The sequence below is a fragment of the Gopherus evgoodei genome, chromosome 4, assembly GCF_007399415.2.
Source record: "Gopherus evgoodei ecotype Sinaloan lineage chromosome 4, rGopEvg1_v1.p, whole genome shotgun sequence".
Lineage (NCBI taxonomy): Eukaryota > Metazoa > Chordata > Testudines > Testudinidae > Gopherus > Gopherus evgoodei.
The window spans coordinates 60,723,913-60,744,199 of NC_044325.1; the positions used below are offsets into that span (position 1 = coordinate 60,723,913).

The window sequence follows — 20,287 nt, forward strand, 5'->3', positions numbered from 1 at the left end:
TATGGGAGTGATGGCTGTTTGGCTTGAATAATCTTTTGAATCTTGTGCTTTAATGCATGATTTCTGACAATCATATGATGTAATTAAAGTACTGTGGCAGACCCAGACCAGTGAGGTACCAGGAGTCTGGTACAGGGCAAATATACTGGTCACTGGATGAGTAGTTTTCTGTTCCCTGAGTGACCGGAGCAGGGGCTGCACTAGAGTAATCAGGAACCTGCTAGAACCAATTAAGGCAAACAGGCTTATTAGAACACCTGCAGCCAATCAAGGCAGGCTAATCAAGGCACCTAGGTTTAAAAAGGAGCTCACTTCAGTTTGTGGTGCGCAAGTGAGGAGCTGGGAGCAAGAGGCACAAAGAGTGGGAGTGCTGCTGGAGGACTGAGGAGTACAAGCATTATTAGACACTAGGAGGAAGGTCCTGTGGTGAGAATAAAGAAGGTGTTTGGAGAAGGCCCTGGGGAAGTAGCCCAGGGAGTTGTAGCTGTCATGCAGCTGTTACAGGAGGCTCTTTAGACAGCTGCAATCCACAGGGCCCTGGGCTGGAACCTGGAGTAGAGAGCGGCCCAGGTTCCCCCCAAACCTCCCAACTCCCGATCAAACACAGGAGGAGTTGACCCAGACTGTGGCTTCCATCAGAAGGGAAGATCTCTGAGGCTAGCAAATCCGCCAATAAGCACAGGACCCACCAAGATAGAGGAGGAGCTTTGTCACAATAGCTTCCATGCTAATGATATTATTTTCCTTACTTTTGCCTTTAAAATGTTTTTTATTATTATTATATTTTACTATTATTATTACTCTCATTATTGTAAATGGACTCAGTTTTTCCTCCTTGGGCAAGGTGAAACAAAAGTGTCATAAGTTTTCATCTATTTAAGAATGTTAATTTAACATCCTAAATTTTCAGCATTCATATTTGGTTTTATTTCAATTTTCCTTTTTAAATTAAAAAAATATTTCTTCACAGAGAAATATGATTGGGATTCTAACTTTCAATCCTACATAAATCTTTTTATTATGAAATGTTCTGTGATTGCTGTTCCTGATATTAATGCATTATGTTTTTTATCACAAAGAAGCTGAATTTGAATGGAAAGGATATAAACAGAAATATATATCTTGAATATCTGGCTATTTTTTATTGATGCATATTCTGTTTCTGCCTTTTCCATTTCTTTCTTAGCAATGAAACAACTGTAAGCTTTTACTATGTGATAAAGTGACCTTATCTTAAAATTGTCCTGGATTTTTTCTACCATTTTTTCTCTTGTATTTCTATATATTTTTTGTACATCCATTCATCAGGGAAAAGCTTGTCCCTCCCACCCCCCCAAAAAAAATACTAATGAAAAGAACAGATGCAGAAATCTCAGAGAAATAGGTTATTATTATTGCAGTGAATTCACTTGGCAAACAGGAATGTTTGCATGTACTCTGTGATAAATCAATATAAAAATATCAAGCATTTTTTAAAAAGAAGAAAAGCAGGTTGATCCTATATAACTCCTTATATTAGAGTTACTAAAGTAATTCTCTGGAAAAGGTCAATCACCATTAAGCTTCAAAGGAGAATAGTCTCACATACATAGTGTTCTGTAAAATACTCGGACCGTCATAAATATTTTTCATGTTTTCTGGTTTCATGAGATCATTTTTACTGCCAGTTGTTTACATAATAACCAATACAAATGTCACCATCTTCTTTTGCACTGAGAAATAGAACAAATAAATCATGGCCATAGATTTGCATAATTTCATACATTCTTAGATGGAACTTGATCAAAAAACTACAATCTGTTAGTGGGCAGTAGAAGAGCAGATGGTAAGTCAAAGCCCCCGATGTCAGGTCACAAATATAGCAAAGCTGTGGCTGTATTAGACTCGCCTAACTTAGTTTTAATGGTACTGCTATTGTTCAGTAATATTAATGCATATGTTGATTCTACCATTGTTGCATGTTTTTTTTAAAAGATAACCCGCCTTCTACTATTTCTCCTCAGATTCCATTTAGCTAAAAGCTTCCACGGTAATTTTCACAATTATCTTTCATTTAATAAGACAAGTAATGAAGATAAAGCAAATCTTCCCATTTACAAAAGCAGTAAGAAACTATGTTGTAGGCCATAAGTTTTGTCTTTTTAGAATTCAGCACTTCTGTAGTTCAGGAAGGTAAATACAGTTTGCAGTATACAAAAACTGTCTAGCTACAATAGGCTTTGGTATTTTTGTAGGGTCTCAGAATAAGGTTCCGTTGATGAGCATTGTGTGTGAGGCTTAGTTTTGCGGTCTTGGGATTTTTTTAAAAATCTTCTCTCTTTAATATTGCAAGGTATGCAATAGGAGGTATGTCATTCTTACACCTTGACCTACGTCAGCACAGCAGACAGTTTCTGCTGTGGTTTGGATACTGAAAAGAGAAGCTGCTTCCAGCTCCAGGGTCACATTAGATTCTATAGCAGTTCAAGGAGGACACAGAACACTTACAGATGGCACATCAGAATATGATTACTATTATTTGTCACAATACCTTTCAGAAGTTCTTAGTTATGTGCCAGGAAAGAAAGAGTCTGATGGATACACTCTTGGATTATTTTTTTCCCTCTCTTTCTGCTAGGAATGCAACCAAACAACTTCAGTGCAAACTTAGTCTGCAAGTGTATTTGGTAGGCTGGTAATACGGGTGAGCAAAGGGCTGGATCCACAAAGGGACTTGCTAAGCATGGCAGTGCCTATCTTTCAGGTGCCTTGACATGCAGTGGAATCCACAGGCTGAATTAAGCACCTGGGTTCACTGGGGAGAGTTAGGCTTCTAAGAATAGGATTCACAAATGCCAGCTCACTTAGTAGGAAATGCTAAGGAGGGATCGTGGCCTAAACCCTGCCTCCAATGGATTTAGGCACCTGTTGCAGCTTGGGATTCAGAGCTGTGAATCCTCTCCTGGAGTTAAGCATTTAAACCTTTTCTTTCACAAGCTAGAGGAGGAGGATTGGTGGTGGTAGGGGAGCCTCCCCCGCTACACTCACACATTTATAACTTTTAGCCCAGGGGTTAGATCACTCTCCCAGGATGTAGAAGACCTGGATTTAGTACCTTGCCCAGCTTGGTGTGGAGCAGGGGACGGTTTCCCTTCTCCCAGAAGAAGTGCCCTAACTACTGAGCTATGAGACTTTCTGGGGATCTCTCTCAGGAAAGATTTCTCCTGTTTTAGTATTTTAAATAAATAACTATTCATTGGAGTGAGGGACTGGAACCTGGGTCTTACAATAGTCATCTTCCACTAGCTCTGTAATGGACATAAGGGTGCAAATGGAACTGCATAAAGAACCTTGCTCTGACCTTACTTTAGCCAGTCTTGTCTTGTCCTGAATTAAAGCATCTATGTTGGGTGTCAGCTTCAGTAAGAAGGGTTCAGGTAACTGAAAGCTCATCCAGTAGATGAGCAATTCCCAAGACACCTTTTCTCAAGTGGGGGCATTCAATGTAGCATTAGTTGATGGATTAAGATAAGTAATAGTGAATATAGAAGAACCTTTTTGTGGGGGTTTTCATATTTACTTGGTCCTTTGTGTGTAGAGAAATGTTTACAAATATTGTTGGGTGCCATTAATTCTTCAGAGATTCCTCAGACCACTATGCCATTAAAGTGTCATCTCTGGCCTTCTGACTACTGAGTTTGAGAGGGTAGTTCCTGTATCTGCATGCATACTTCAAAAGGGTCTTAACCTGTAACTGACTAATCTTAAAAAGTTCACAATCCAGGTTAAGTTCAAAATTTGGGGTGTTTATCAGAATATCACTTGAAATGTTTGAGGAGTCATCTTTACAATACACCCCAGCCCTCATCATCCCCCTGCTTGGTTGTGGGGTATCTTGGGATGATGAGGAGGAAGCCCCACGACTTGGCTGTCACAACCTGTTTTTTCTAAGCCATTGGTTCCCAACCTGGAGGTCACAAACTGTTTCAAGCAGTTTGTGGCCACCCTCCTTTTCTTTTGCGGCTAAATGGGAGGTGCAGGCTACTAAAACTTTTTTACTCTTGTGATATGCAGCCAGAATATAGACCATTCAGGACATATACTTCCCACTTGGCCTTCATTAATCTGTGAGAGGCCTGATTCCTTGAAACACAATAGAAATGTGGGAAGTCAATGGCCTGCCCCATGTCTTTCAGTAACAGAATGTATCCGACAAAGTGGGTATTCACCCACGAAAGCTCATGCTCCAAAACGTCTGTTAGTCTATAAGGTGCCACAGGATTCTTTGCTGCTTTTACAGAATGCATTAAAACATTGTTTCTCCCTGCTTCTTGCCTACATTGGCCTCTTAAATATAGATTGATGAGAAATTAAATCTGTGTATATTTGTATTTTATATATAGCCATACGTGTATTAGTCATATATTTGAGAATCTCAAAAGACTTTCATTTTAGGCTTTAAAATGAGGACAGGTTCAGGGAAGGCTCTTAGATGCTTTCTTGCAGTTTACACATTCCTGGTAGTGATACTAATGGGCTTTGTGAAATGAACACACATTTGCTAGTAAATGGACAAGGTAATCTCTTCATTTCACGAAGTCCACAAAATGCCAGTCAGACAGTATCTCTTAATATTTATAGCTATGGGATTTTGTAAGGCAATGTATCCTAATGTCATGTGTTGAAATAGTGCTTCCCATTTGTAGAGTGTGTAATCACTAAGTTTTTAAAATTTTATTTCAGCATTAATCTGAACATTCTGCACCCATAGATTATGATAAAAGACATCTTCAGATCTTTACCGCTAGTAAAACTGACAGAGAACAAATATCTTCAAGATAAACAGATACTGCAGGAGCAATAAATAAACAAGTATATAGAATCTGTTGAAAACTGGAAATGTCTGAGTCACATATGACATCATATATAATGGAGAATTTTACAGACTTACTGTAAGGCTGATTTGGTTTCCTGTCAGAGGGGTAGCCGTGTTAGTCTGGATCTGTAAAAGCAGCAAAGAATCCTGTGGTACCTTATAGACTAACAGACGTTTTGGAGCATGAGCTTTCGTGGGTGAATACCCACTTCTTCAGATGCATGTGGTGGAAATTTCCAGGGACAGGTATATATATGCTAGCAAACAAGCTAGAGATAACAAGGTCAGTTCAATCAGGGAGGGTGAGGCCCTGTTCTAGCAGTTGAGGTGTGAAAACCAAGAGAGGAGAAACTGGTTCTGTAGTTGGCAAGCCATTCACAGTCTTTGTTCAATCCTGAGCTGATGGTGTCAAATTTGCAGATGAACTGAAGCTCAGCAGTTTCTCTTTGAAGTCTGGTCCTGAAGTTTTTTTGCTGCAGGATGGCCACCTTAAGGTCTGCAGTAGTGTGGCCAGGGAGGTTGAAGTGCTCTCCTACAGGTTTTTGTATATTGCCATTCCTAATGTCTGATTTGTGTCCATTTATCCTTTTCCGTAGAGACTGTCCAGTTTGGCCGATGTACATAGCAGAGGGGCATTGCTGGCATATGATGGCGTATATTACATTGGTGGATGTGCAGGTGAATGAACCAGTGATGGTGTGGCTGATCTGGTTAGGTCCTGTGATGGTGTCGCTGGTGTAGATATGTGGGCAGAGTTGGCATCGAGGTTTGTTGCACGGATTGGTTCTTGAGCTAGAGTTATTATGGTGCGGTGTGCAGTTACTGGTGAGAATATGTTTCAGGTTGGCAGGTTGTCTGTGGGCGAGGACTGGCCTGCCACCCAAGGCCTGTGAAAGTGTGGGATCATTGTCCAGGATGGGTTGTAGATCCTTGATGATGCGTTGGAGGGGTTTTAGCTGGGGGCTGTATGTGATGGCCAGTGGAGTCCTGTTGGTTTCTTTCTTGGGTTTGTCTTGCAGTAGGAGGCTTCTGGGTACACGTCTGGCTCTGTTGATCTGTTTCCTTATTTCCTCGTGTGGGTATTGTAGTTTTGAGAATGCTTGGTGGAGATTTTGTAGGTGTTGGTCTCTGTCTGAGGGGTTAGAGCCGATGCGGTTGTACCTCAGTGCTTGGCTGTAGACAATGGATCGTGTGATGTGTCCGGGATGGAAGCTGGAGGCATGAAGGTAGGCATAGCGGTCGGTAGGTTTTCGATATAGGGTGGTATTAATGTGACCATCACTTATTTGCACCGTGGTGTCAAGAAAGTGGACCTCCCGTGTAGATTGGTCCAGGCTGAGGTTGATGGTGGGATGGAAGCTGTTGAAATCGTGGTGGAATTTTTCCAGAGTCTCCTTCCCATGGTCCAGATGATGAAGATGTCATCAATGTAGCATAGGTAGAGAAGGGGCGTGAGTGGACGAGAGCTGAGGAAGCGTTGTTCCAGGTCGGCCATAAAGATATTGGCATATTGTGGGGCCATGCGGGTGCCCATAGCAGTGCCACTGATCTGGAGATATATATTGTCATCAAATTTGAAATAGTTGTGTGTAAGTATAAAGGCACAGAGCTCAGCAGCCAGTTGTGCTGTGGCATCGTCAGGGATAGTGTTCCTGACAGCTTGTATTCCATCTGTGTGTGGGATGTTTGTGTAGAGAGCCTCTACATCCATGGTGGCTAGGATGGTGTTTTCTGGGAGGTGACCAATGCATTGTAGTTTCCTCAGGAAATCAGTGGTGTCACGGAGATAGCTGAGAGTGCTGGTGGCATAGGGTCTGAGTAGAGAGTCCATATATCCAGACAGTCCTTCAGTGAGAGTGCCAATGTCCGAGATGATGGGGCATCCAGGATTTCTGGGTTTGTGGATCTTGGGTAGTAGATAGAATAACCGTGGTCGGGGCTCTATGGGTATGTTGATTTCTTCTGGTGTTAGTGTAGGAAGTGTCCTGAGTAGATGCTGTAGTTTCTTAGTGTATTCCTCAGTGGGATCTGAGGGAAGTGGCATGTAGAATTTGATATTGGAGAGTTGTCTGGCGGCCTCCTTTTGGTAGTCAGACCTGTTCATGATGACAACGGCACCTTGGTTTCCTATGGTGTCATTGGTGTACAAGAGGGGGCCAGATGCATTGTGCCACTTCTGCTCCCTTCTTTGCCTAAGGACCCTCCAGCAGAAGTTGTCACAAACCCTGAAGTGAACTTAGCTCTGGGTACCTAAATTGCAATCACAAAATCTGTACAAAGGAATATTTGCACATGTGATTACCAGATTTGTGCACAGAAATCCCTACTTGTGTACAGAAATATGGATTTTATACATGGAGTAAGTACTTGCCCATGTTAGATAATCATATTTTTATCTGAATTTGCTGATGATAGTTGAACATTAGGGATCAGATTTACAAAGGAGCCTCAACCTCACTTGTATTTGTGCACACAAAGGTGGTTTCCATTGCATATGTAAGTGCTGCCATTTGTGTGCACAGTTCATGGTCCATCTGTAGCTGGAGACTGAATCTTTAAAATGTGATAACTAACTACATGGACTTCTGATGCTTTGTGGGCATTTTCTCCATGCATCAGAAGAGCAAAGCCAGCATGAGAACACAAGAGAACACTAATCACTAATGCATACTGTAGGTATATTTGAAAGAGATTTTTCATGCTTTGTAATCAGACCTATTACAGCTTCATTTTGACTATGGATGGCTTCCAGAAAAGATAATTTTTCAACCTTTAAGCTTGATTTCACATGTCTGTCTTGGAAACCAGTTTCTTGGCCTCAATACAAGAAGGGCCATATGCCTGGTCATTTCAACAAACTGCCATGCTACTTTTAATTAATCTCATCCTTGCATCACTAGCACACTGTTAAATGTTGTTTATAAATTCTTTACTTAAACACTATAATTTAAGCAAATGTATGTTTGATGTTGGGCTAATTTTCTTAATTCAGTATCTGTTGTAAAATGTTTCTTCAGCTTACTTGTATTTGTTGATAGCATATCACTTGCTTAATGTGACAGAGTCCCAGAATTCTGTGTACTGGTTGATCCTACTTTTAGTTTAATACCAGGTGGAATTAATTTATTTAGCCAGTCTGATGAAGGCCTTGCTGCTAGTCCAGTGTGCTACCATGTGGGTGGAGAACCTGAGGATTGCTCTTTTGTGGCCCTGTGAGGTTGAGTGGTTACACTCCTGGGTATCAACTACTTTTGACAGTGTGATTCACATTAATGTTGGCTTATTCTTTAATGTTTCTTGAAGTTGGTCTCTTTCTCTTATATACCGAGAGAAAAATATGTATCTAAATATTTTCAGAAGAGTCATCTTATGGCACTCCTGACATAGCTGCTAATCTTCTCAGCTGCAAGACTGCTGTGAGCATATCTGTATGTTGAAGAAGGAGCACTAGGGAGTTGAAGTCAAATTAAATAAAGGAAATGGCAGCAAAAATCGATAGATACAGCTAAAATGTTCTATAGCTCTGGTCCTTTTTGCCATTTTTATGCTGCAAACATATAAGCCTTATTTTGTAATGTAACTCAAGCCTTTCATGGTCTGTGATGGATAACAAGGGCCCTTACTACTCAAGAGCCAAACAAATATCCTGTCCACAGGGACAGGGAAACTTATTATTTGCACATTTTGTCAACAGTGCATCATTTTGCTGTCTCCACAAATCATCTTTACAAAACATCTTTCTCCAGTGCTGCTTTCAAGTGTAATTGCAGACTTTACTTCCAAACGGATGTACTCCTGCTTAGCTGACTTTTATGCATTAATGTACATCAAGATTGTTATAGAAACGTATCAGGAGATGGGTGCTATTCAACAAATGCCCTATGTACCACAATACTATTCTGAAAGATTTCAGAATCCTTGGTTTGCAGTCTAACTTATTAAGAGAGGAAATTATAATAATCAAATATTCTTTTCTTCAGGACAATGAACCCTTGAAGAACAGTTTATTCTCACTTTTAATGTGAAATGCCATTTATACTAGGTTTTCATACTGCTGTATTTTCCTGTTTCTTATAGTGCATTATCATATACTGTAGGTATATGAATGTGAGAAACACAACCAATTTCCCAAGAGTGGCAAATAAATTCATAATTTGATAAAATGGTAAACAAAAGAAATAAAAATTGGTAACTCTGTATAATGCATGCTGAACTTTAAGAAAGATTTTTCCCTTGAAATCACATTAATTATCTGTCACTTACAGGCAGCGTCCAGCACTTGGTGAGTGCTTAGCATCCCTTGCAGCAGCCATTCCAGTAGCATTCCTTGAACCTTCTCTGAACAGTTACAACCCACTCTCTGTCTTCAACACAAAAACTGCCAGAGAGAGAGCCAGTAAGTACTGTACTTCAGAATATAATGTGCTGCACTTCAGGTAATGGGGAGAAATCTAAACAATGAGAAAAATAAAAGTGTGGTTGAGTAAATAACTCTCCTGCTCTTCCATTGCTTGCTATTTGGGCCCTTGCTACACAATGGTTAAAGCTGGACTGGCACAGCTTCCCTTGCCTGTTTTTCTGAACATTGTGTTTGGATTCTTTTTATAAAATTTTGTTCTATTATACTTGGGGGTTAGTCTAAGGGCACATCTGCACTACAAAATCTGAGTAGAGACACACATGCCTGACACTGTTCGGTGCATACAGGGCATAACAGGTTTTGGAGGCAGGGGGGCAAAGATTTGCCTTTATAAACAGAAAACAAAGTTTTTTATATCCAGGATTAAGGAATCATCTTGTGGCCTTCATCAGTATTTTTGTGCCATTGTAGTTGGGAACCTGTGTTGGACTTTGACCCCAACCATGTGGATCCCTAGCCAGATTGACAGAACAGGATCAATTCCACATGATTTGTAGGGCTCCACTATCCCTGGCAGCATGACTGGCTCTCATGGCACACTCTAACTCTCTTCACCTCAGTCAGTGATACATATGACATTTGCTGTCTGCCAAAATAAAATAAATCAATTCCAGACTGTTTCCCACAAAAATCCATCAATTCTAGGGTGACCAGATGTCCTGATTTTATAGGGACAGTCCCAATTTTTGGCTTTTTTTCTTATATAGGCTCCTATTACCCTCCCCCTCCACTCCCCCCCCCCCGGTTCGGATTTTTCACACTTGCTGTTTGGTCACCCTAATCAATTCCCTATTGCTCTTCCTCCTCTTCAGACCACCACCCTTCCAAAACAAACAAAAACAAACCCATCATGAAAGCAACTGCCTGTAGCTTCCCTGCCTGGGAGTTATATCAAAAAAAAAGTAGCAGTGGGTGCAGGCAAGTTGTTCTGACATGCCTGGCAGTGGAGTAGCCTGGATGATCAGTTGGGGAATTAGCTGTCTAAGTGGGCAGGTCTCTGATTAATCTATGGGGGTGGAACAGGGAATCCAAGTTCCCTCATCAAACCTCTATTTAGAGTCCATGTCGGGGTTGGGTAGATAGTAGTATCAGGAGATGGGTAAGCTGCACTGTGACAAACACATACAGATCATGTTTCTAAGCTACAAACTAATTTTTTTCACTGGTTGCATTCAGCTGTTATTATTTAATTCAAGTTTCTGTCTTTGAAATGTAACTGACTAATCTCATCTTTTCATGGAGAGTGGCAGCATGATCTAGTGAAGGAGATTGAGTCTGGGAGCTAGGAACAAGTTATTTCTGATCTCAGCTGGGACACTGAATCACTGGGTATATCACTTAACCTCTCTTTGCCTGTTTCCCCAACTGTAAAATGGGGATAATAGTGTACTAACTCACAGGAGAGTTGTGAGTAATTATTATTTGTCCAGCACTTTGAAAACATAACATACTAGATCAGCAGTATGGCTAAATCCTCGGTCCTGCACCTAGCCCATGTAGCTGGGCTGGACAGCAGCTAGCTCTGTGGGGGTAGGAATCATCCCATCTACCTTTCAGAGAGCTCCACAGCCACTATATAATGACTAATGTACTACCTTGGTAAAATGTGGCATTTGGGAAGATCACATTCCCACCCCCTAAATCCTGTAACAGCCATGCACAGCAGAAGGGGCAGGATTCAATCCTAATTACTTATTTTATTTAACTCCTAATTCTTTGTTTTTAAAACATTTAGACCTTGAAAAAACACAACAAATACCGTACTTAAATTAAACATTATTGTTTTCTACCCTAATATGCAGTTTTAGGTATGCCAGATACAGTTGAAGAGATGTGTCCGGATATCCCTCAGCTAGATGGATTAATGAAGGAAATTAATGATTTAGCAGAGTCTGGGGCCAGGTACACTGAAATGCCCCACGTGATTGAGGTTATCTTACCCATGCTATGCAACTATTTATCCTACTGGTGGGAAAGAGGGTCTGAGAAAATGCCTAAAAGTGCTGGACCCTGCTGTACAATGGTAACCTCTGAGCAACTGAGCATCATTCTGGGAAACATTCTGAAAATCATCAACAACAACCTGGGAATAGATGAAGCATCTTGGATGAAGAGAATTGCAGGTAGCTATACTAAACATGATTTTTTTAAGATTAATTGCATCTAACTATTTGCTATCACCATAGGCGTAGTATTTAATTTGTTTACCACCATTTACTTTACTGTTATATAGTGGTATGTAATAGCTAATAACAAGGAATTCAGAATATTATATAAATACAAATAATATTAATAGGAGGAAGCAGTTTTGGTTTTCAAAAGGTTTTATTTACATGTATGTGGTGCCATCAATAATGTGCCTAGTGCCACACACACGAATATAGGAAGATAAGGTACATGAATCAAATTGCTTATAGCCTAGCAAGGCAAAAACACAGAAAATGTGAGGAAAGAGGCCATAAAATAAATATGGTCTGAAGAATCCAATTAGAAGTCTACGTTCCAGATGACTATGCCACATCAAGGTGCCCTAGTTGGCCAACTGATCACAAAGCCCAGTGCTCGCAGGATCTGGCCCTATATTAACTTAAGGGGAGTATTGTGTAGTATTTACAGCATGGTTTTTAGGAGCTCAAGAGACCTGTGTTATGTTGGTAATTCTTCTATGAACTAGCTCTGTGACCTTGAGCAAGTTTATTCTCTCTGTCTCTTTGTTTCCATCTATGAAAGTGATGAAATAACAATATCGCTTAGCACTTCAATAGCTTTTTGTCATGTTCAGATTACTTTACAGATGCTATCAAACTGAACTTCACAATATTTCTGACAGGAAAATATTTGTATTATCAATTTCTGTAAAATTGGAGTGATATTTTGACTGATTCAGAGAGGTGTGATTTACCCAAGGCCATAATTGGATTAGGTAACAAATCTAGGTTTATAATTGATGCATTCCAGATTCCCAGTTACATGCTATCATCACTAGGTTGTACCTCTCTATATAACAACTACCTCACAACGTTGCTGTGATGCTTTATTATTGGGTATTAGATGCTCCAAGATCATTGGATGAAAAAGTGCTATAGAAATAAAAAGCGTTAGCATTAACAAGATTAAAACAATTGGGAATTTCTTTTTTTTTTTAACTGTGCAGTTTATGCCCAGCCTATCATCAGTAAAGCCAGGCCTGATCTGTTGAAAACCCACTTTATTCCAACCCTGGAGAAACTAAAGAAGAAAGCCATAAAGATAGTAATGGAGGAGGAACAGCTAAGAGCAGATAGTAAAAGTGATACCCAAGAAGCAGAGCTACTCATTCTAGATGAGTTTGCAGTTCTTTGCCGAGACCTCTATGCCTTCTATCCAATGCTGATACGTTATGTAGACAACAACAGGTGAGAAAATATAGTATTAATAATTCAACAGATCAATTTATTTTGAATCTGGAGTTAAAAAAGACAGAGTGCTATGAACTTAATAGAATGCTGATTTGAAGCTCTGAATATCATATAGGTCTTTAATTGTTAGAATGACATATTTTAAAATTTCACCCATGTAAAAATCTATACGCTTTATTTTTTCTTTGCATTTTAAAATGTTTTCTAGGTCCGTAACAGTAATAATAGCCAATGGGAGTGGCATTTCCAGACTGTTCATGTCAGATGGAATACAGCATCCCACAGTAGCTAAAGACAGTGATATGCCACTCTAAAATCAAAGGGAGCATTTAGATAATTTTATTATATCTCTGATGGAGACACCCTCTATGGATAGTGCCATATCATCTTCACCAGAGATAATTATACCTGAGACTCTGAAATCTTCTGGAAAACATTTTTTTAAATTTTTGGAATGGCCATGATTTCAACAAGTATTAAGTGTTGTAAATAATTTACTGGGGATGGTACTTTTCAAGCATTCCACCAAATACTTTAACCCCTTTCTCCATTTCAAATTACAAAGTCTGAACACTGCATTATTGTACATTATTAGTATATAATCAGTCTATTTTTCAGGAACAAATATAAATATGGCTGTACTTACACACACATACACACACACACACGTGTATGGGGTCACCAAATGAAATTAATAGGCAGCAGATCTTCACACAACACAAAGTCAACCTGTGGAACTCTTTGCCAGAGGATTTTGTGAAGGCCAAGATTATAACAGGGTTCAAAAAAGAACTAGACAGATTCATGGAGGATAAGTCCATAAATGGCTATTAACCAGGATGGGCAAGATGGCAGCTGCTTTGCCAGAAGCTGGGAATGAGCGACAGGGAATGGATCACTTGATTACCTGTTCTGTTCATTCCCTCTCAGGCACCTGACATTGGCTGCTGTCAAAAGACAGGATACTGGACTAGATGGACCTTTGGTCTGACCCAGTATGGCTGTTCTTATGTTCTTATATATTGCAAAAACTGTGTTTAAAAGAAGATTATTGTAATTACAAAGTCAAGCACTCAGACGTTTTGATATGCCTGTTTTAAGGTTGCATGTTAGAGTGATTTTTTTGTTTGTATGTTTGAATGAAAGAACACCTCTCAGTCTATGGATCTCATATCTCTCAGTACTGACCCTTTGGCACCAACCTTGACACCAGATGTGTCAGTGCCCAGAGCTCTGGCATCAAGTGTCTTGGTATCAGAAGCACCTCTATTCTGAGCACCTTGGAACCACGTTCTTCTGTACCCAGTACCTTAGTACCAGCTATTTCGGTATCCAATCTATATTCGGTATCAATTCACTCATCTGTGAGCATGGTACCAGACTCATCTCTTCTTGAGAGAGTGAAGATAGTGATATCCAAGACACCCTGCTTCTGAGTTATCAGAAGTCTGCCCAGTACTGATATCTCCCAGTCAGAGACTAGGCACTTCCAACAGAATGCTCCTCCCTTGAAGGAAACCCATCTCCTCATCTTCATTTAGTCACAGGAGAGAGTCGTCTCCCACCCATCCATATTTCCCCCCTTGGGTAGCCCAAAGAAAGTCAGGAAGGAATTCTTGAGAGGATTCTGAGAGGTGGCAGAAAGAGACCTGGAACTCATAGGGAGCATCCCTCCTGATACCAACTCAGTGTTAATAACCCTACTAACCATGGCCCTGTAGGATGACCTACGGCAGGAGTTCCCAAACTTGGTTCATGGCTTGTTCAAGGTAAACCCCTGATGGGCCACAAGATGCTTTGTTTATGTTGTGTATTTGGTTGTCATGGTAATAGAATCTTGTGTTGCTGTGGCAACTGAGTCGGATTATTAGGGGATAGCCCAGCCTGTTTGGCTGGCTGTTGGTTAGGTCTGTGTGTAGCAATAAATGGCCGCTCCAAGGTTTACAGCTCTCTGTGTCTCCAGTGATTTCTTCCTAAAGTTGCTACCCCCAAGGATATAACAACATGGCGACGAGCGTGGGATCTCTGTGCTGCCTCAGCAACAGAAGGAAGTAGAAGTTAAGATACAAAAACAAACAAACAAACCTTGTTTGCTGTTGGAAGGGGGTGAGAACTGGCTTGTTTGCACTGACTGTGAAACTGAAACTAAAACCATGGCTACACTTACAGGGCCACTGGAACCTTTTGAGGAGACTGTAGTGCAATGGCATGTACATACCCAGCGTTTTGAGCTTTTTGTTGTTGCAAATGACGTTACAGAAGCAAAGAAGGTGCCGATATTCTTAAGTGTTGTAGGGGCTAAGACCTACTCCCTGCTATGCAGCTTACTACACCCTTTTAAGCCAGAGACCAAATCTTACGGTGACATTGTGGAAATCCTGGGGTCCCATTTTAATACCAAACTACTGGTAATTGCTGAAAGATACAGGTTCCACAAAAAAGACCAGAAAGGAGATGAAACAGTTGTACAATTTGTAGCAACTTTGAGAAAGCTGGCAGAACACTGTGTGAATTTAAGGAGATATTAAATGAGGCCCTACATGACAGGTTAGTGTGTGGCCTGCACAGTGAAGCTATACGGAAGCACCTATTGACAGAGGCTCAGCTTACTTACAGAAGGCCATTGATATTGCTGTCTCCATGGAACTGGCTACAAAGGAGGCACAATCCACCAATGCATCCCCTAGTGTGCATAAGGTGTCACAAGAACCTACCCACAAAACTGTGGGGAGTCAGGAATGTTACCGCTGTGGTAAGCCGGGTCATCGTGCATCAGAATGCTGGTGTAAGGACCTAGTGTGTTGATACTGTGGCAATAAGGGACACATTGAGTGTGCCTGTAAACAAAAGAAAAAAAGGCCTGTGGTCTGGCTGACCCAAAAGGGAAATCTGCATACCCCAGAGCAAACCCAGGATGACCAGGGAGATACCTCCTCACAAGAAGAAGAGCCATTCCACGTTTTGTCTTTGGCAGTGGGCTCACATGAATACTGGGTAACCTCATTGGACGGCAAATCTATGTGCATGGAACTGGATATTGGTGCAGCCGTCTCACTGGTCTCAGAGACTGTGTATAGAGAAAAGCTACAGCATCTTCCACTTAAAGCAACAAAAACAGTGCTGAAGACATATACGGGAGAAGCTGTGCCCATGTTGGGCACTACTGATGTTAAGGTGGAGCAATGGACAGGCTGCTAAATTGCCACTGTTTGTGGCGAGAGATAATTACTTAATGGGTAGGTCTTGGCTTAGGAAGATTCAGCTGAATTGGGCAGAAGTGCACCGAGTGACTAAAGAAGAAACTGGCCTGACCACTATACTAAGGAAACATGCTGCTGTTTTTGGAGAGGATCTCGGAACTATGAAGGGAATCACTGTGACATTGAACATTAAACCTGACCAAAATATCTGAAAGCCAGAACTGTGCCATATGCCATCAGACCGAAAGCCGAAGCGGACCTGGAGCGCCTGGTCACAAATGGAGTCCTAATACCAGTTACCCATAGCCCCTGGGCAACTCCTATTGTTCCAATAGTGAAGAAAGATGGCTCCCTCCGGATCTGTGGTGATATTAAAGTCACTGTCAACCCAGTGTTATGTGCAGAGCAATACCCGCTTCCCCGCATCGATGACCTCTTCGCAGACCTGGCTGGGGGACAAAAGTTCAGTAAGATTGATGTGAGTCAGGCATATTTACAGATGCACGTTGATGAAAAGTCCCAAGAGCTGTTGACTATTGTGATGCATAAGGGGCTTTATCGATACTGTCACCTACCCTTCGGAATAACGTCTGCTCCCGCCCTGTTCCAGAGGGCTATGGACCGGATCTTGTGTGGCTTGCCAGGAGTCCAGTGCTATCTGGATGATATCCTGGTCACTGGAAGGAATGAGGAAGATCACCTAAGGAATGTAGAGGCTACCCTACAAAGACTGGAAGAGTATGGACTGCGAGTCCGCAAAGACAAGTGTGAATTCTTCCAGCCCTCTGTTGACTATTTGGCACACATCATTGATGCTACAGGTCTTCGTAAGACCCCTGCCAAGGTTAAGGCTATTGTGGAGGCCCCCCCTCCTCAAAATGTTAACCAGCTTCTCTTGTTTCTAGGACTGTTGAACTATTATGGAAAGTTTATCTCACAGTTAGCTATACTGCTAAAACCACTTCATGAACTCCTTGGGCAGAACAAAGCCTGGAAGTGGATGGAAGCCTGTGATGATGCATTTAACAAAGCTAAGGATGCATTGCTAAATTCTGAAGTTCTGACTCACTTTGATCCATCTTTACCCCTACGATGCATCCCCTTATGGAGTGGGAGCAGTCGTGTCACACATTATGCCTTCGGGAGAAGAGAGACCTTTTGCTTCACGCACTCTAAGCAAGACGGAAACTAACTATGCCCAAATTGAATGTGAGGCATTGGGAATTGTTTTTGGAATTCAAAAGTTTCATCAGTACCTGTTCGGACAGAAGTTTACTCTTCTCACTGACCATCGACCCTTGACTTCAATTTTTGGACCCCACACAGGCATTCCTCCATTAGCCGCTAGTCATATGCAATGGTGGGCATTGGTGCTTTCCGCGCACACACATGAAATCAAATATAGGAAATCCACTCTGCATGGCAATGCAGATGGTCTCTCAGGACTGCCGTTGCCCATCAACCGTCAAGATATTGCCCAGAAGGAAATCTTTTACTTTGAACAAGTAGAGAATACACCTATCATCGCTATTCAGGTAAAGAACGCAACTCGAGTTGACCCAATATTGTCCCAAGTTATGGACCTGGTGATGCATGGAACATCTTGGCGAACCTCTCTGGTCTCCCCTGACCTTGTTACCTACATGTCCAGGAGGACGGAGTTATCAATCCAATCTGGTTGTTTGTTGTGGGGGAGACATGTCATTATCCCACAACTACTGGGATCACAGATGTTAGAACAGCTCCATTCCGGTCACTGTGGAATAATGCTCATGAAGGAAATTGCACGAAGCTATTTTTGGTGGCTTGGGTTGGACAGTGCTATTGAAGAGAAGGCAAGAGCTTGTATGTCATGTCAGAGTGTGAGGAATGCACCCCAGTGGGCACCCCTACATCCATGGGACTGGCCTGAAAAGCCATGGCAATGTATTCACGTTGACTTCGCTGGCCCCCTTGAAGAAAGCATGTTCTTGGTGGTGGTAGATGCCCATTCTAAATGGCCAGAAGTATCTATAATGCAGTCCACTACTGCAGAGAGTACTATCCAAAAACTATGAGGACTCTTTAGTCATTTCGGTCTGTCAGAACAACTTGTGAGTGACAACGGACTGCAGTTCATCTCTCAGGAGTTTCAAAAGTTTCTGAAGGCAAATGGGATACAGCACATCACTTCAGCACCATATCATTCATCCACTAATGGATTAGCTGAAAGATTTGTGTGGACAATGAAACAAGCTTTGAAATCGGCAAGGGGACAATTATTCATTCAAAAGCGTCTGGACACCTTCTTACTATCCTACAGAAACACACCTCATGCTACGATCAAGGCATTCCCAGCCTTTCTAATGATGGGACGACAGCTGCACACTTGCTTTGATCTGCTGAAACCTTCTGAACTCCAACAAACTGTGCAACATCAGCAGAAAGATCAAGTCATCAGGCGGGCACCCAGAGCAAAAGACCAAACCTTTAGCCTAGGACAGCCGATTTTGGCTCGGAATTATACTTCTGGAGCTAAATGGGTCCCTGCCACTGTCATCGCTCAAATGGGACCTGTTTCCTACACAGTCCAGACTGCGGAGGATCTCACCTGGCGCCGACATGTCGATCAGCTGCTGCCAGGTCATACCAGTCTTCAGGACACATCGTCGGTTGAGTTGCCTGACTTCACCACCTCCAGCGAGTCACCTGTTCCTGACTTTTCCCCTCCATTATTGCCAGTGGCAGAGATACCTCTCTGCCCGGCACGAGCTGATACCCCATCCTCACCCCTTCACCCTACTAACCCTGAGCCTGTTGTCAGGCTCGTGCCCAAGACACTCTCGGGTGCAACAACACCAGAAGTCCGCCGTAATCCACCTAGAAACAGAAGGCCTCCTCATCAGCTGGATCTTTAACTAGGGCGAACCCACGGTTATGGGGAAAAATAATCCCCGGGGTTTAGCTGGGAATGGAGGCAGTCTACCCTCCTTCTCTAGTTAGTGTTTGTTTTATTTTGGGGACATTCTTATTAAGGGGGAGGAATATGTTATGTATTTGGTTATCATGGTAATAGAATCTTGTGTTGCTGTGGCAACTGAGTCAGATTATTAGGGGATAGCCCAGCCTGTTTGGCTGGCTGTTGGTTAGGTCTGTGTGTAGCAGTAAATGGCTGCTGCAAGGTTTGCAGCTCTCTGTGTCTCCAGTGATTTCTTCCTAAAGTTGCTGCCCCCAAGGATATAACAGTTTACCTGAGTGTCCGCAGGTATGGCTGCTTGCAGCTCCTAGTGTCTGTGGTTCACCATTCCCGGCCAATGGGAGCTACGGGAAGCAGCACAGGCTGGGCCACCACTTCCCGCAGCTCCCATTGGCCGGGAACAGAGAACTGCGGCCACTGGGAGCTGCAAGTGGCCGTACCTGTGGACGCTCAGGTAAACAAAGAGTCTCGCGGCCTGCCAGGGGCTTACCCTGAACAAGCCGTGGACCATGTTTGGGAACCCCGACCTAGGGTGTGCAGTCAAATTCTACAATGGTTGCATCATCTGCTGTTTCAAGAGCTAGATCCCCCTCCTCAAAGAAGCAGAATAGGTCATCCTAGCCAGGCCAGATAGTACAGCCTGCAGTCCTGGAAGGGCAGGAGGATGGAAGCGAAGAAGAGCATCAAGTGCAAGGGGAAGAACTACTGGTCCCCAATGTGATCTCACCTGGATGAGGCAGTGAACCTTTCTATGTCTGCCTCAGAGGAGGACTTCAAGCTGTCCCAGAGACCCTGGATATACCAATGGAAATGATAAAGACAAAACCACAAACTCCTGGACATCTTACACTTTTCCATGCCCAGCAGGCTCATGATGGCCATAAATGAAGGACAGTGGGAGCCTCAAAAGATCCATGCCACATGCAAATGCCCATCCTTGCCACATCAAAGTGAGCTGACAAGAGGTGTCTGATCCCTTCCATGAGATTTGAATACTTTTATTCCCACCCAGTAGTGGGTTTACTTGCAATGTGACTGCTGTCCAGAAAACAGAAGAGCAGGGATCTCCCAAATCTACACCCAGAGAGAAGGACCTGAAGAAATGAGACCATCATCTCCTCTTGATGTTATTTTTGAAGCTTGTGCACAAATTGAAACACCTTCTCATTTTAAGTAGTCATACTTAGAAAGGAGGACCTGATAATAAGCCACGTTATTTGGAGGCTGATCGATATGGACTCAACGGGCAGTGATCAATGGCTCGATGTCTAATTGGCGGCCAGTATCGAGCAAAAGATCGGTCCTGGGGCCGGGTTTGTTCAATATTTTCATTAATGATCTGAATGATCGGATGGATTGCACCCTCAGCAAGTTTATTGATGACACTAAGCTGGGGGGAGAGGTAGATATGCTGGAGGGTAGGGATAGGGTCCAGAGTGACCTAGGCAAATTGGAGGA

The 20,287-nt window shown here is 42.3% G+C and overlaps 1 protein-coding gene across 1 annotated transcript in view; it reads left to right on the forward strand.

Annotated features, from left to right (window-relative positions):
• Positions 1–20,287, forward strand: part of RYR3 (ryanodine receptor 3) — a 607,531-nt gene that overhangs the window by 444,754 nt on the left and 142,490 nt on the right. Inside the window, 3 exon segments of the mRNA XM_030559417.1 lie at positions 9,121–9,251; positions 11,078–11,398; positions 12,430–12,670. Of these exon segments, the coding sequence (XP_030415277.1) occupies positions 9,121–9,251; positions 11,078–11,398; positions 12,430–12,670 (693 nt within the window).